The sequence below is a fragment of the Cupressus sempervirens genome, chromosome 5 (assembly GCF_028749045.1).
Source record: "Cupressus sempervirens isolate cs-2001-9-10 chromosome 5, ASM2874904v1, whole genome shotgun sequence".
NCBI lineage: Eukaryota > Viridiplantae > Streptophyta > Pinopsida > Cupressales > Cupressaceae > Cupressus > Cupressus sempervirens.
Window position 1 is genome coordinate 268883867 of NC_143122.1, and position 14964 is coordinate 268898830.

General features: G+C 38.3%; 1 protein-coding gene across 1 annotated transcript in view; it reads right to left on the reverse strand.

The window, feature by feature from the left end:
* LOC149555592 (uncharacterized) overlaps nucleotides 1-14964 on the reverse strand; it is an 89608-nt gene that overhangs the window by 62949 nt on the left and 11695 nt on the right. Inside the window, 3 exon segments of the mRNA XM_089829438.1 lie at nucleotides 4179-4244; nucleotides 4247-4336; nucleotides 4339-6680. Coding sequence (XP_089685564.1) covers nucleotides 4179-4244; nucleotides 4247-4336; nucleotides 4339-6680 — 2498 coding nt within the window.

The following is a 14964-nucleotide window of genomic DNA, read 5'->3' on the forward strand; positions in this document are numbered from 1 at the left end:
TTGTAAAGGGTTTTGGATCCCCTTCAAAGACTAGTTTTTCCCTAATAAAAAATATTCCTTAATGTTCCAACTCATCCACTTGAGTTATCCTACATTTGAGATTCAAACATAATCAACTAATTACCATGGAGACTTGGTTCTAATGACTACATATCCATCATGTATTGATTTGCATCTATAGAATAACTTTCAAAGTGTGGAAATCCTTATTTTTGTAAGGATCAATAATTACTTTAGTGTAGATTAGGCTTTTATTTGTGAAGAGTAGATTCAGTCCATGATTATTATTTATGTAGAAAATAATTATTCTTAAATATTTTCTATCCTCTATTAGTAAAATCAATATCATTGTTATAGATAGCTTGATTAAAATAATGTAAAGGTTTGGGAAATGTAAATTTATTATTCAAACTCATGCTCTCTTTTTATTTTATTTTTTGGTTGGTAATGGTATATATTTATATTAAACATTAAAAAAGAAGTACAAAATTGGGATACCAAGATAGTCCCATCATCTGATAAGTAAGATCCCCACAGTGACAACCACCTATCCTTGAAGATTCTACCCTTTACATGTCGTAAGGAAAAAAGATCACCGGGTGATCAAAATAGGACAACCATGGCATAGAAAAGATAAAAAGAAAGAGACAAGAGCCCCAAACATCATTACATGAACTAATGCTTTATCTCCTCCTTGGTGAAGTTGATGATGACATGGTCATCAATGAGGAATTTCCCAAGATGGAATGAGAGAGATGTACATGTCCACACTAGAAAATGGGTTGGTTAGTGGACCCCCACTCACACTATCAAAAGCCCTACCAAAATGAATCAAACCATGCTCCACCCTACTAAAAACTAACCATCACAACATAACCACTCGCAATAGCTTCCATTACCACCTTTCTCTACTTACTATCTCAAGATAGGATTTGGCAATGAATCAAGAGGTGATCATCAACATCCACCAGAGCATTAGACTTCATTGTTGTCCTTTTTTGTTGTTGAACCGCTTGACTTTCAAGAAAATCCCTATCCAGGCTTAAAGTTTGCAAGAAGAGGAGCTCTGGTATTATGATGAAGACTTGGTCTGTGTGAAATGAGATTCCAAGACACGGGATTTAAATCCTTTAGAAGGATTGAGAAGGCCGCATAATTGCAAGACCCATTTCAATCAATTAAGTATGGCATGGGCACCAATAATTAACACATTTTCAATCACCCAACCTCTATTTTTCTAAAAGTAGTATGAATCTAGAATTACAATATGGGATGAGAAGATAACATACACTTTAATGATTTCTCTCATGCCTCAAATGCTGCAAGAATATTTGCAGCAGCGCAACCCTCGCTCCAACAAACTTTGTAGGCTACAACTCTCGCATGAGGAGCTCCTCCCTTTTGCAACCCCTTCAACATATCCATACAAACTCGCATATTTCAAAAAATTCCCAGATGACGTGGACAGACTGTGAGATCTGTGCCCTTCTAAGTCTCGTGGTGTAGCAAGATTTCCATTTTCAAAACGCCCATCTCTAGCCTCATGTCCCGCGTAAAAGTATCTGGCACCAATTAATTTCCTGGTCCACAATAATATTTATCAAAACACATGTGCCGCAAAAAGAGAAGCAACAATGCCAAAACATTTCTGTGCAAGGGCATTTTTTAAACGTAGATAAGCAAAAATTTCAAGCACATTAATGGTGAATTTCTAAAATGTCGGTGTTGATGCAAATACCTGTTGCAGTCAATTGTGGTGAAGTTCATGCCACTTTGACAGAAACCCTTCCATACAAATAATACCCCGGCCTTGGGAGATCTAGTTCACAATTTTTCTTCGGCTACTCTTAAACATTATACATATAAGCTTAAACATTGTGACCAACGCACCCCTTTTTTTTTTTTTTCTTATAACTCAAAAACCTCGCAATTGCAACATTATAAAAAATTAACGTCGCAATTCCGATGTTGTCGGGTTATAATTGAAAAAAAATGCCAAATACACATTACATCTACCTGTTGTCGCAAATTGGCGTCACAAATCCACCCCTAATGTATTAGTGTGTGTATCTAATGGTCAAAGGATATACTAAATAAATATATGGATGCTTTGTATAGATGGGCCAAGGACTTTCATTTGTTCTGCAACTTAGTGTTAAGATGAAGTCATTTTGAAAAGGTTGGTGCCAAAAATTGTGATGCTCAAATACAAAATGGGCTACAATGTTCTTAGGGCATAATTGATGGTGTCTTTTCACATGTATATTTTTGGAGTTTCAAGGGGTGTGCATATTGTTTATGCACATATCCTCTTTCAAGCTTGGATAATCATGGGTTGATTGCATGAGAGGAAGGAGAATATTGTACCTTGAGGCATGGAAATATTGTATCTACAAGCATAAAAAACACTAATAGTGAGTACTTCAATGGAGAGGGAATGGATAGCTTCTATCGAAGATTTGATTAATATATCCCCAACATATGTATTTGGAGAAGCCCTAAAGCCCTAAAATTGAAGTTGTTCAAGATTACTATTTGGAATAGGCCCAAATTTGAAGCCACCACTTTTATAGTTTTAAATAATGATCAGAGGAGTTGTCCAATTGCTAAGGGTATGGAAAGAATTACATGTAACATCTATGAAAGGTTAAAGCTTCAATGTGGAGAGAAATATATAATTAGAAGATTTAAGAGGTCGAAGAAATGCTCATAAGGCTACAAAGAAATGAAAGAAAACATTTTTGGCTAAAATTGACTTGTTCTTTATTTGACATGTAGAAAAATTAGTGATCTATTTGGATGACTATTGTCAAATATGAAAATTTGTTGTTTAAATATATCTTTAGATCACTTACATATTTATCTTATGTGATTGTGAATCCATTCTAGTATTTAAGATTTTGACTTTATAAAAAATTTAATAGTAATCCTGACATATGTTTTGAATCTAGTTTGTTGTTTGAATATATCTATAGATCACTTACATATTTATCTTATGTGATTGTGGATCCATTCTAGTTTTTAAGATTTTGACTTAATAAAAAATTTAATGGTTATCTTGACATATGTTTTGAATCTAAATTAGATAGTGTGGTTGGAAGTTTGTCAATAAGGGGAATATACCTTCATTTAAATTTAGTAGAATCTAATTTCTAGAATTTTACCTCCAAAAAGATCTATGGTTTTCTTAGTGTTGTATTTTTTTGAATTTAAGTCAACATTGTGTAGTTGGAAGTTTGTTAATAATTGAGAATGTGTCTTCATTTGATTATTCTTACAAAATCATATCGATATTTAAATATGATAAAAAATAATAAATAAATATGAAGCATTCTAGCTATTATAATAGTCTTTGACTATTATGATTTGAGTGTTGATAATAGAATACATTAATATTAACATCATAAAAAAACAAGTATAACTTCCAAATCTCTTAAAGTATAAAAATTTAAAAAATCTTCCATCAAATAACACAAATTAAAACACATAAATTCTTTTAAAAAATTAAATTTATTATTTTTACTAGTACATAAAAAACAGAGCTTGTGACAATTAGAGTATGACGAGACTTGATCGCCCTTTCCATATCTTAAAACTTTTTCAAAAATCCCAGAAATCCATCATCCTCATTATTCTGTGAAGTGCAAGACAAAGAGATTAGTTTTTTGGTATAGAACAAATTGTTTTGCAATTTCATGTAAAGATAGAATCCACATGCCATTAGATCAATAAATAAGCATCTTATGAAGCAAATTTATTAATATGGCGTTAAGGTGTAGATTGATCAATAAGAATCGGATGTGCAAGTAATTTAAGCGTCTTCAAGCAATTCTAGCAATTCTATTTAATTAATGCTTGCTCTCCGAGCTCATCTGTCTAAGTAAATTATTCTATTTAATGCCTCTCATATCTCAATTACGTTTGTTAAGAATACTTAAATAATATTTATTTCCTAAGTGTAAAAGGAACGCAGAAGGACTAAAAGTGTTCCGATAAGAATCGCTTAATGGGAAGTCTCTGAAAGACAATGCACTAGAGATGTGACAAGTTGCCAGTGATGCCATTTATATCATCCAATACATCAATTCTAAGTTTCTATGCTACTGCTGTTCAAGTGCTAGAGTCATGACAGTTTGACAACCGTTTCAGGAGGATGCTTATGCTTTCACGCTATCTGCTATCCAAAAGTTGCGTTGTGCTGGCCTTAACCTCTCCCAACTCCAAATTCGGCAACTTTCCAATTTATCATTGAGGCTGTTTAAGCTGTATCAGCTAAATAACTCTAAATTATGCAGTTGGTATAAGTTGCCAATGTTACGAGAGAGGTTGCTTAAGAGTAGTCCAAAACTTGTAGCTGAGACAGGGTGCCAATGCTATTAGGGAGGTTGCTTAAGCTCCGACACCCTCTCAAGTGTAAGCTTTGCAGCTGTGACAGGTTGCCAATGTTGTTAGGGAGGTTGCTTAAGCTCCCACACCCTCTCAAGTCTAAGCTTTGCAGCTGTGACAGGTTGCCAATGCTGTTAGGGAGGTTGCTTAAGCTCCCACACCCTCCCAAGTCTAACCTTTGCAGCTGTGACAGGTTGCCGATGCTGTTAGGGAGGTTGCTTAAACTCCCACACCCTCCCAAGTCTAAGCTTGGCAGCTGTGACAGGTTGCCAATGCTGTTAGGGAGGTTCCTTAAGCTCCCACACCCTCCCAAGTCTAACCTTTGCAGCTGTGACAGGTTGCCGATGCTGTCAGGGAGGTTGCTTAAGCTCCCACACCATCCCAAGTCTAATCTTTGCAGCTGTGACAGGTTGCCAATGCTGTCAGGGAGGTTGCTTAAGCTCTCACACCCTCCCAAGTATAATCTTTGCAGCTGTGACAGGTTGCCAATGCTGTTAGGGAGGTTGCTTAAGCTCCCGCACCCTCCCAAGTCTAAGCTTTGCAACTGTGACAGGTTGCCAATGCTGTTAGGGAGGTTGCTTAAGCTCCCACACCATCCCAAGTCTAAGCTTTGCAGCTGTGACAGGTTGCCAATGCTGTTAGGGAGGTTGCTTAAGCTTCCACACCCTCTCAAGTCTAAGCTTTGCAACTGTGACAGGTTGCCAATGCTGTTAGGGAGGTTGCTTAAGCTCCCACACCCTCCCAAGTCTAATCTTTGCAGCTGTGACAGGTTGCCAATGCTGTTAGGGAGGTTGCTTAAGCTCCCACACCATCCCAAGTCTAAGCTTTGCAGCTGTGACAGGTTGCCAATGCTATCAAGGAGGAGCATAGGAAGTGGAATCGAAATGGGTGGAGATAGAGAAAGGCTAAGTGAAATCGGGGGAGAGACACAAGAGCTATCAAACTTAAAGCAACCATTTAGTTGAAGAATCTTACATTGCCAAATGTTATCCACAATTCTAGAGTTACGTGGTTTCCTGACTGTTAAATTCTTCACAACTTCAAACTTGCAATTTTCCAACCTTAACCATTTCAAACTTAGGGGAAGCAGCATAAATAGCGCATCCGTTGACATGCATTCAATGGTCAGATTTTCCAAATGGAGATAGTGAAGCCCGTCCGTATAAACCATTTCAAGATTTTGTGGATTCCCTTCGATGATCTGAAGTCGGGATAAATTGTTGGACACGGTGCTCAAATGGGTAGGCTTCCACTTCCGGGTTCCCTGTTTCTCTTTCTGAGCGATAGTTTGCCCCATATCTCGCAAATGGTCATGCATCTGGAAGAATCCATCATCATCAATCTTTATCAATAGTTTCATGGACAGATTAGACACAGCAGTGTGTGCCTTCTTGAACAAGGATTCCCAAAAAACAATGGGTAGTGTTTTGTCTTCTTCAATAAAGAAGCAAGCAATGTCTACAAATATCTCCTTTTCTTCATCACTGAGGGCACCGTAGCTGATATAAAGTATATCATAAATTTCAGAATTGTGAGTTATGTCGTGAAGAGCTTCCTTCCAGCAATCTTTGTTATCCTTCTTGTCGTACAATAAGGATCCAATCACTTCCAATGAGAGAGGATGCCCCTTACAAGCTTCCACTATTCTTCTTGACAGATCTTCGTGGCCGAGACTTGGAGATGCTCTGAGAAATGCATGCCAACTAAATAACTGGAGACTTTCTTCCATCTCCAATCCACTCATCTCGTGGATGCATTGGGCTGGAATCCCACCAACATTGAAGATATGTTTGTCTCTAGAAGTTATTAAAACTCTGCTAGCACGGGCCAACCAATCCCCAACCAGAACATCCAATTGTTTAACAGCATCAACATCATCTAGAACAAGCAGCACACGTCTTTCTCCCAAACGGTCTCTGAGCAAAGCAATGCCCTCGTCAACACTGTCCACTTCTGCATTATAGTTCACTAAATCTCTGAGAATCTTTTTCTGCAATTTGGTAAGGCCTGAGGCCTCTGCAGCAGTGGTGCGGACATTAGAAACAAAGGAAGCGGCTTCAAAATCTGCATAGAGTTGATTGTACACGGCCTTGGCAACTGTGGTCTTACCAATACCCCCAATACCCCATATTCCTATTTTAGTTACATCATCCACTGAATTGAGATTTAATTTATGAATGAGAACATTCTTAACGTTCTCCAATCCAACTGGATGCTTGGCGACTTGTAATGGCACTCTGTCTAAAGTCTTAATGAGGTCATTCACCACCCTCTTTATTATCCGAGCTTCGAAGCTGCAATGGTCATAATAGGTCAGTGCAGATTGCAAATGTCTTAATTACCTGTAATTATACTGCTTTGTAGGCGGCCCAAAATAAAGTCCCTATTCTTTCAAATTATTTCATCTAAAAATTATTTGAGTAAAATATACATTCAAAATTTTGTGAGAGAATCAAATGAAAAAATTTAATAACATGATAATGAAAAACCAAAAAAGTTTAAGATTTTAAAATTATATGATGCTTAGACAAATAAAAATAAACTACAGAAGTAAAATTTATTTTATATTTCTTTGGATTTGATGATATAAATTGATAAGAAAGAGTTGATTAAATATATAAATTTACTAAGTACACTGAGAGGCTTTTTATTTTTACAATGACATCAACTTAAAACTTTTTTGGAAAAAATAGTGCAACGAGTTCCTTTAATTAGTTGAAGAAATCTGTTTAATAAAAAGTCAGTCAGTTACAAATGCATTGAATTGAAAGAAAAATGAACAACAAAATTGGGTGAGGAATAGACAGTTTATTGCGAGAGAGTTGTATGGAGTCAAAAACTTCTAGCAATGTTATCTCAATTTTTGCTATGTTTTTCAATTTTCTTTTCTTCACACAGAAAGTGAAGTTGTTTTGGTAGGATGAGGCGCCTTCTAGATTTATCATACTCGGAACTCAAGTTCAGTGAATGCTTATATTCTTTTTTGGCATCAATAAATTTACAGTACTTGATAGACATGGAAGGCGGTTCTAGTTGGTACTCAGCATGCCCAACACTAGAGAAAATATATGAAGATTTCTAAGTGTGGACCATAATCAAAGATCTCACACAAGATTTTGAGGAGTTAGGCGGGCAATGTGACCCAAAAGCATGGCTCCATTGCAGATGTGTGAATGTTAGATATGGTTCACTACATTTGCCCATTCTACTCTACATGAATAGCGTATAGATTTTCATAAATGGGTAATGGTCTACAGATTATTTTGAGTGTTTGTATGACGAAAACTTTGAAATTCATAGGAGTCCCTTTGCTTGGCCATACTCTACCCAAGTCCCCAGTCAAAACTAGTTGTTGCCCCACTTTTCACCGTATACAAATTTTGCAAAGTGGAGAGTGAACTAATGTCATGTTTTGTCAAAGTCTGGTCAATAGGTCTTTCTTCTTTAGGTGCTGAGTTTCTCCATCGGGTTTTCATCTTTTCCCTTCTCTCGTGTCACATATAGCCCGGGTGGGTTTTTCTTGATTGTCATGATCCTTAAAGGGTAGTTTAGAACCATACTCGATGGAGATTCTCGAATTGTGCTACATCAATTGATTTTCTTGCAGCTCATTTAATCTGGAGTTAGAGAAAATTGAATTGGCGGAAAATCAAGTTCCGGCTTCTCCTCGACGAGTTTCCGCACCCCAAAGGCGAATTTCCACAAAGACTGGCAAATGTTATTTCTAAGCTTCATTAAGTAAAGTGAATCATGTTATGAAAAGATCGTTCAAGTGATGTCATGATCTCACAACGAGAATCATTTTAAAGTCTGGGGAATGATCAAAATAGTGATCGGCGGAAAACCAGAAAAGAGCTTCTCCGTAGCAAATTTCGAAGTCAAAAATCAGTTTTCCGAAGAGGTGTATTTAAAGGAATTGAGAATGCCAATGGGCCCCACCTCTCACTTGCGAAGTCGGTTTTGTGTTTTCCGAGAGCTCAAAATAAAGTGAATAGGGCAAAAGAAGTAAAACAATGGGCATTTGCAGAAAATCAAGTTTCTTCTTCTCCATAGCGGGTTTTCGCACCCGGAAGGTGAAACTCCGCAGGTATCCATAGATGCATTCTGTAGGCTGAAACAAGGACAGGTAAGCCGCATTATGGTTAAATCATTCAAATAGCATCATGTTTTCATAGTAGAAATTACTCAAAACTCATTAAGCTGACCGGAATAGTGATCAGCGAAAAATCCGAAAAGAGCTTCTCCGTGGCGGATTCCGAAGTCAGAAGTCAGTTTTTCGCAGAGGATTTATAAAAGGGTAAAGTGACGTAGTGGGTCCCACTCTTCATCGATGAAGCTACTTTTATGTTTTCCGAAGGCTTTATATAAAAAGGGTTAAGGGAGAGAAAATAAAAGAAAGACAGAAGCGGAAAATCGGAAACTGACTTCTCCACTGCGGGTCTTCTACCCTCGAAGGCCGTTTTCCGCATTTGAGGAAAAATCATTCCTGCGAGCATGGTAAGTACATGAATTGATTGCAAATTGTTTTGGGCAAAGAAATAGAAGCAAATCAATGAATTGATGGGGTGTTTGCAAGCAAAATTGAGGTAAGTGGATTTTGCCCTAGGAAGTACTCTATTCTTGTTTTTCCGAAAGATGGATGAAACAGAAAGTAAACCAGTAATTAATGAAAGTTACCGTTGAAGCCAACGGGAACAGTGAAAAGACAAAGATAAATCCGTTATAACTTTTGCACCCACCAATCCAATGGATTAACCCTTAATTCCGCTCGTGTGGCACGATTTATGAAATTTAACGGGCAAAACTAAGGTTATTCTATAAAGAGGGAAGTGACAGATTTTCAAACTACCGTTTACTGTTATACTGTTGTATCGGATAGTGCTTTTAAGTTATTTTCAAAGTTACAGAGGTTGCTTCTTGTGTCAGTTGCAACTGTTAGAGTTTTTACAATCATACTTCAAATAAAATGGCAACAAGATTTGCGGGTTTCGATGGATTGGGTGGAATTAAGTCGGAGTGGTCGACTTTCACAGATACTTCACTCCGTTTCTATGATATGCAAGATTTTCAAAGGAGATTAAGAGCAGAGCCAATTCATCCCATAACGGAAAAACTTCGGGGAAGCGGATTAGTGGAAGCAGTTGGGTTCCCTGTAGCAGTACAAGCCCCGGAGTTGATTTTGGAATGCATCAATCATTACAACCCGGATACAAAGCAAATTCTATTGCCTGATCAAACAGTGTTGATTTCAATTGATTGTCAAGCAGTAGTGAATTGCTTGCAAATTCCAGAACGAGAGGAGTTCTCTGATTTAACCATGAGCGAAGCCATGTCTGAGTTCTCTTTGAAGAAGATGGTTTGGAGGAGGGAGATCATGCAATCTTGGTTTCAAAAGCCAAGCGGAGCTAAGAGTAAAGTCCCTAGAACTCTTTTTGGCACAGACCTCAAACCAAAAATTGTTGAAATTTTGGTTCTGTTGCATCGACTCAAAGGCGAGGTAGAAGCTTTTAATTTTGTAGAGCAGTACTTCTTTTTGGTGCAAGTTATTTGCTCAGACACACAGTATATTGACTGGGCGTATGAGGTCAGTGAGCATCTTTCTAGGGCTCTTAGTGCAGCCAAGTTTTATAATTCATTTTATATGTCCTATTTTTTGATATACATGTTGGCTTCTCTTCAATTGTGGCCGGGACTCCCTAGAATTGAGAATTTTCCTGACAATGTAAAAAGTTATGAGTTTTATCCATGCTTACAATTACAAAATAGTTATGCAGAATACATCCGGGTAAATGATGCATTCACCATGAGGATTTGCAGGGAGCTCCAAGGGTGTCCGGAGCAGAGATTCAATCCGGAAGCGATGGCGACCATCGGTCAATTTGGCAATTATTTCATTCAGTTCTCATCATTTTCTTATTTGCGTCTTGCAGCGTTTGATGGATTTCCATTGAAGCTGCCCAGGTATCCAGATGATATGATCGTGCTCGTAGAGATAGTAAGGCAAGCAATCCAAGTGAACGTGTTGAGCACCAGCCTGAGGAAGAAAGGGTATGAATTCCCTATAAAAGTTGGGGCATACAGTTGCGAAACCAGATCAAATGCAAAGAATATACTCAAAGCATTTGAGAGTAAATACAAATTAGAAGAGTATGAAGCAGTAAGCCCCTGTTTGATCCTAATGGATATGCCAGAGATGTGCTCCAAATTGGAAGCGTAATCAAACATGAGACAACCATGGAGGATTATTGGGCAGATTGTAAGAATGAACTGGAGAGTCGAGATCGTGCCTTTGCCAGATTTACAATTGATCAGGTAAAGACATATGGTATAAATTTAGATGTGGAGGGATTGGAAGATGATGGTCAAAATATGTACAATAATACATATTTGACTAAGTTGAGGAATACACCCATTAGTTCCGAACCATATGTTGACATAGAAGAAGACTTCGATGTCATGATGGAAAAAATTATCAAAAGGACTGGGAAGTGGGTTGAGTGGACAGCTAAGAGAGGCCGGAGCAAGAGCAAAACTACTCAAGCTTCTCCAGCTACAGATACTCCTGCTTCATCTCAAAGTGCCACACCCAGTGCTACTACTACATCTGCTCAAGGCCCAGCTCAATCTGCAGGCGAAGGTGATCAACCCCCGGAGAAGAATGTTCTAATAGCCCCAACCTGTCAAGTTGGATCACTACCAGTCATTGGAGCTCAAGCTGAGGCTGAAAAAGAAACGGAAGAACAGAAAGATGGATCTCTTGGTCCAGTCTCACCTCCACATGCCACTCTACCCTCATCTCCTCAAGCTTCTCCAACTCCATCTCCTCATGTCGCACCTATCTTATCCCCTCATCATAGCCCTACACCATCTATAAGTGCTCCTTTTCTAAAGCCCACCGGTTCTCCTATTCAAATAGTAGAGATCGGAGATGATAAAAGTAGTAGTAGCGAATCCACTGAGTCTGATGAAGTTGCAAAGAAAACTAAAGTAGAAGAGAAAGCTCCAGGTTCATCTCGACTTCTCTCTCGAGATCCGAAGAACCTCTTTTCCGCAACTACAATGGCAACGGCTCCAGCAAAGAAGAAAATGTTAAGCATTGAATCACTTGGAACAGCCTCCAAAGTGATTAGTACAAAATCTTGGCTCGAGGATACTTTGGAAAAGAAGAGGAAAAGGAAAGATGAAAGTGTTTCTTCAAAAGATGTTGTATCTCAAGCGGTTCGCTCAGGATCTGCCATAGTGAAAGCTAAAAAGCAGAAGACTTTGTCAATTCTGGGACAAGATCCAAAAACAGGGCACTTAACTCTGGAGGTAGCGAAACCAAACAAGTCAAGGAGAATTGAAGATATGACGCCAGAGGACTTCACTCTACATTCAATTGATCTCGGGGAAGCTAGGCATGATACAAAAGTGGGCCTATGGAGATCAAGTAACGAGGTGATAGAAGAACAATTGGAGGACCTCAAACTGTCAAAAATCAGAATGAAAGCAAAGATTGAAGAATTGAAAAGATTCATCAGGCAACTAGCTGTTCCATTGGCAACTATTACTGGTGTGCCTGCTACTGAGAACCCTACTGTAGAAGAAGTGCAAGCCTTCATCTCACAGCTCCAAAAGGATAGACATTTTGGCCAGATCGGAAAAGAATGTATTGAGAAGCTCAGTACAGATGGAGCTGTTATGATTGATCAAATTGGAAATATTATCCTTCGGTTAGAAATTGAGAAGGATAATATCACTTCTAATCACAACACTTTGGCCGCAGAAAAGGCATGGTGTCATGAATGTGTTTCTCTCCTAAATATGGTCATCCAAATGAAGGCAAAAGAGGCAATCGAAGCGAATATTTTGAAGAGGGGGACTGAGCCTCTGTTCGAATGGCTTCAGAACATGCAATTCAAGCAAGAAATGATTCAAGAGGCAGAGGAAGGACTCAAAGAAACAAAGGAAAAGGTGAAGAAGATCCAAGGCAGAGCATTTGAGCTCATTCAAGGGTTACACACAGATCCACAAAGCAATGGGCAAGGAAAGACTCTCATTGGGATAGAAGTAATGAAGAATAACTTCTCCAAAAACTTGAATAATCTATCTGGGATGACTTCAAGCAATCAAAACAGAGTGGTAGAGTTGCAGACACTGGGTGGATGCGTACATGTGGCAACTGGAGAGTTGACAAGTCAGTTGGGTTCAGTAAAGGAATTGGCTCGGGAGCATTCAAAGTGGCTCTTAAGATTCACCAATGTACATGTGCCTTGCCAGAACATATAGGATGAAAACTAAAAAGGGGAAGAAGTCCAAGTGATTCAGATTACCCCCTTTTCCTTTTTTGTTGTAAATTTTGAAATCTTTGTTAATAGTTTGATAATGATAAATTGGCATCTTGCCATTTGTCATCTAGAGAAGATGCGCCGATTGATATTCCTATTGTAACGGTCATCTCTCAAATCCTATATGTATGAAATTTAATGGTTAATCAAAGGTCGGCAAATTTTGGTGTGAAGTACTATTTGTTGCAGAGACAATCGAATGGTATTTTGTTTCAATCATTTTTCGTTCCAGTTAGTATTGTGATTAGTTAGTATTTCCTTTCTGTATGACAAAGAACTAAGGAAGAACAGAGTTTCATTTACCCTGTTTTCCAGAATATGAATGAATGTAATAAGCACTGTTATAATTCATTCAACGAAAGGATTCTGTTAGTTTTTCTTGATTCGTTAGTTATAATTCAGATTTAAGTTTGATTTAGTTTAGCATCAGTAATTTCCGTGAATGGATTTATGAATTCATAAGATGTGTGGGTACATGAATCTGTTTCATATCAAGAAGTTTTCCATGCCTGAATTAAGTTCTAGCTAGGCTTGATTTGGTTTGCCTCTTCTACTCTCGGGTTAAGAGCATACCCCGCAATAGGTTTAGGATCAAAACATAATTCTTTGAATATCATTTACATAGGGAGTTGTACCTTAATTCAGAGGGAAACTAGTTATTCTCATAAACAGTTTCCCAACTGTTGTGTAAAGTTGTTCTTCATTACAAATTGGGCAAATTAAAAGGAGAAACATAAGAAGAACAATCTGTTTACCAACAGATGTTTGGCGACTCTGTTGGGGAGACGAACCGTCGCTTGATCAAAAAGCCTATGTCATGAGGGAAAATGGTACTACCTCATGAAAACATAATCCCAATGATCCAACCTAACCTTGGTTTTCAAGACGACCAAGAGGACATAATTTCATCTCTTAACACATTTGTTTGGAGGCACAGAACGAACACTGAACATTATCGGAATGCTAGTCAGATATTAGAGGAAGAATAAAGAAGAGCTAAAGCTTTTGAAAGAGCTATTCAAAGGAGAGACATCCGAAGAGCAGAAAGACAATTAAGACAGTAAGCTTAGAGTTAAACTGCACCTAGCATCCTGAAACAATTTAGATTCCTCAGAAGTACCAAGGAACAGGGTGGGCAAGATTCCACTTTTGATAAACTAACAGAGCTCGATTTTCCTATTCTAGAAGTTCCAAAGCGGAAAAGTGAAGGTAAAAGTCGGAGTAGACCCCCTTCCCCTGTTAGAGATCAAAACGCCAGCACTTCGCATTCCACTTGTCAGGTGGAAGCGCTTCACAAAGTTACTACACCTCCAGTTGTTAACTTTCCGCCATATACTGCTAGAACAATCATGGCTGCTCCATGGGCTACAACAATAGGGCCATTAGCACTAAATGCCTATCATCCACTCCCAGCTGGTTCAAGGAAGAATTTCCCTAAATTCTCAGGGGATGGGAAGGTTACTACAGATGAACACATTAAAGCCTTCTTTGTGGCTACCCATATATTAGGAGTGGGACATGAAGATATCGTTGTAAGATTGTTCTTAGATACTCTTACTGATAGTGCAGCAGATTGGTTTTATCATCTACCTGACGGCTCAATAACTGATTGAGACACAATGAGAACTGAATTTGAGGCCAGATTCAAAACGGCAGAAGATGAACACGCCTTGCTAACACAGTTGACTTCAGTTAAGAAGCAACCAACTATGAGCATGAGAGATTTCGTTGCCAATTTCAATAAGATTAATAGTAGAATTCCTACTGCTGATAGACCCACACCTGGCAATCTAAAAACTTTCTTTATTAGTGCTATGCCTCCAGATATTAATTATGATCTGAGAAGAGCACGCCCTATTGATCTAGCTGACGCGCAGAAGAAAGCTATTGAATGTGAAGATGACTTAATTTCCGCGGGAAAATGGAAACGAGAACTTCAAACTAAAGGGAGTTCTAGTAATACCACATCATCAGAAGAGATGATTCAGAAGTTGTCTAATGAGCTAGTAGCGATGAAAAAGCAATTACCCGGATTCAATAACTCTTATCAACGGAATTACCAAAACTCACCAGGAAGAAGCAATGAAAGTAGATTCCCGCAACTTACAGGTTCACAACCTAGGTTGCAAATCGAAGCAGCACCGAAAAAAGGAAACATGTGCATCTTTCATTTGACCACAGATCATGACAGTGAGAATTGTCCGAAGACTGTTCGTATGATGCAGTTGTTATCTACTAATGAATTAAATAT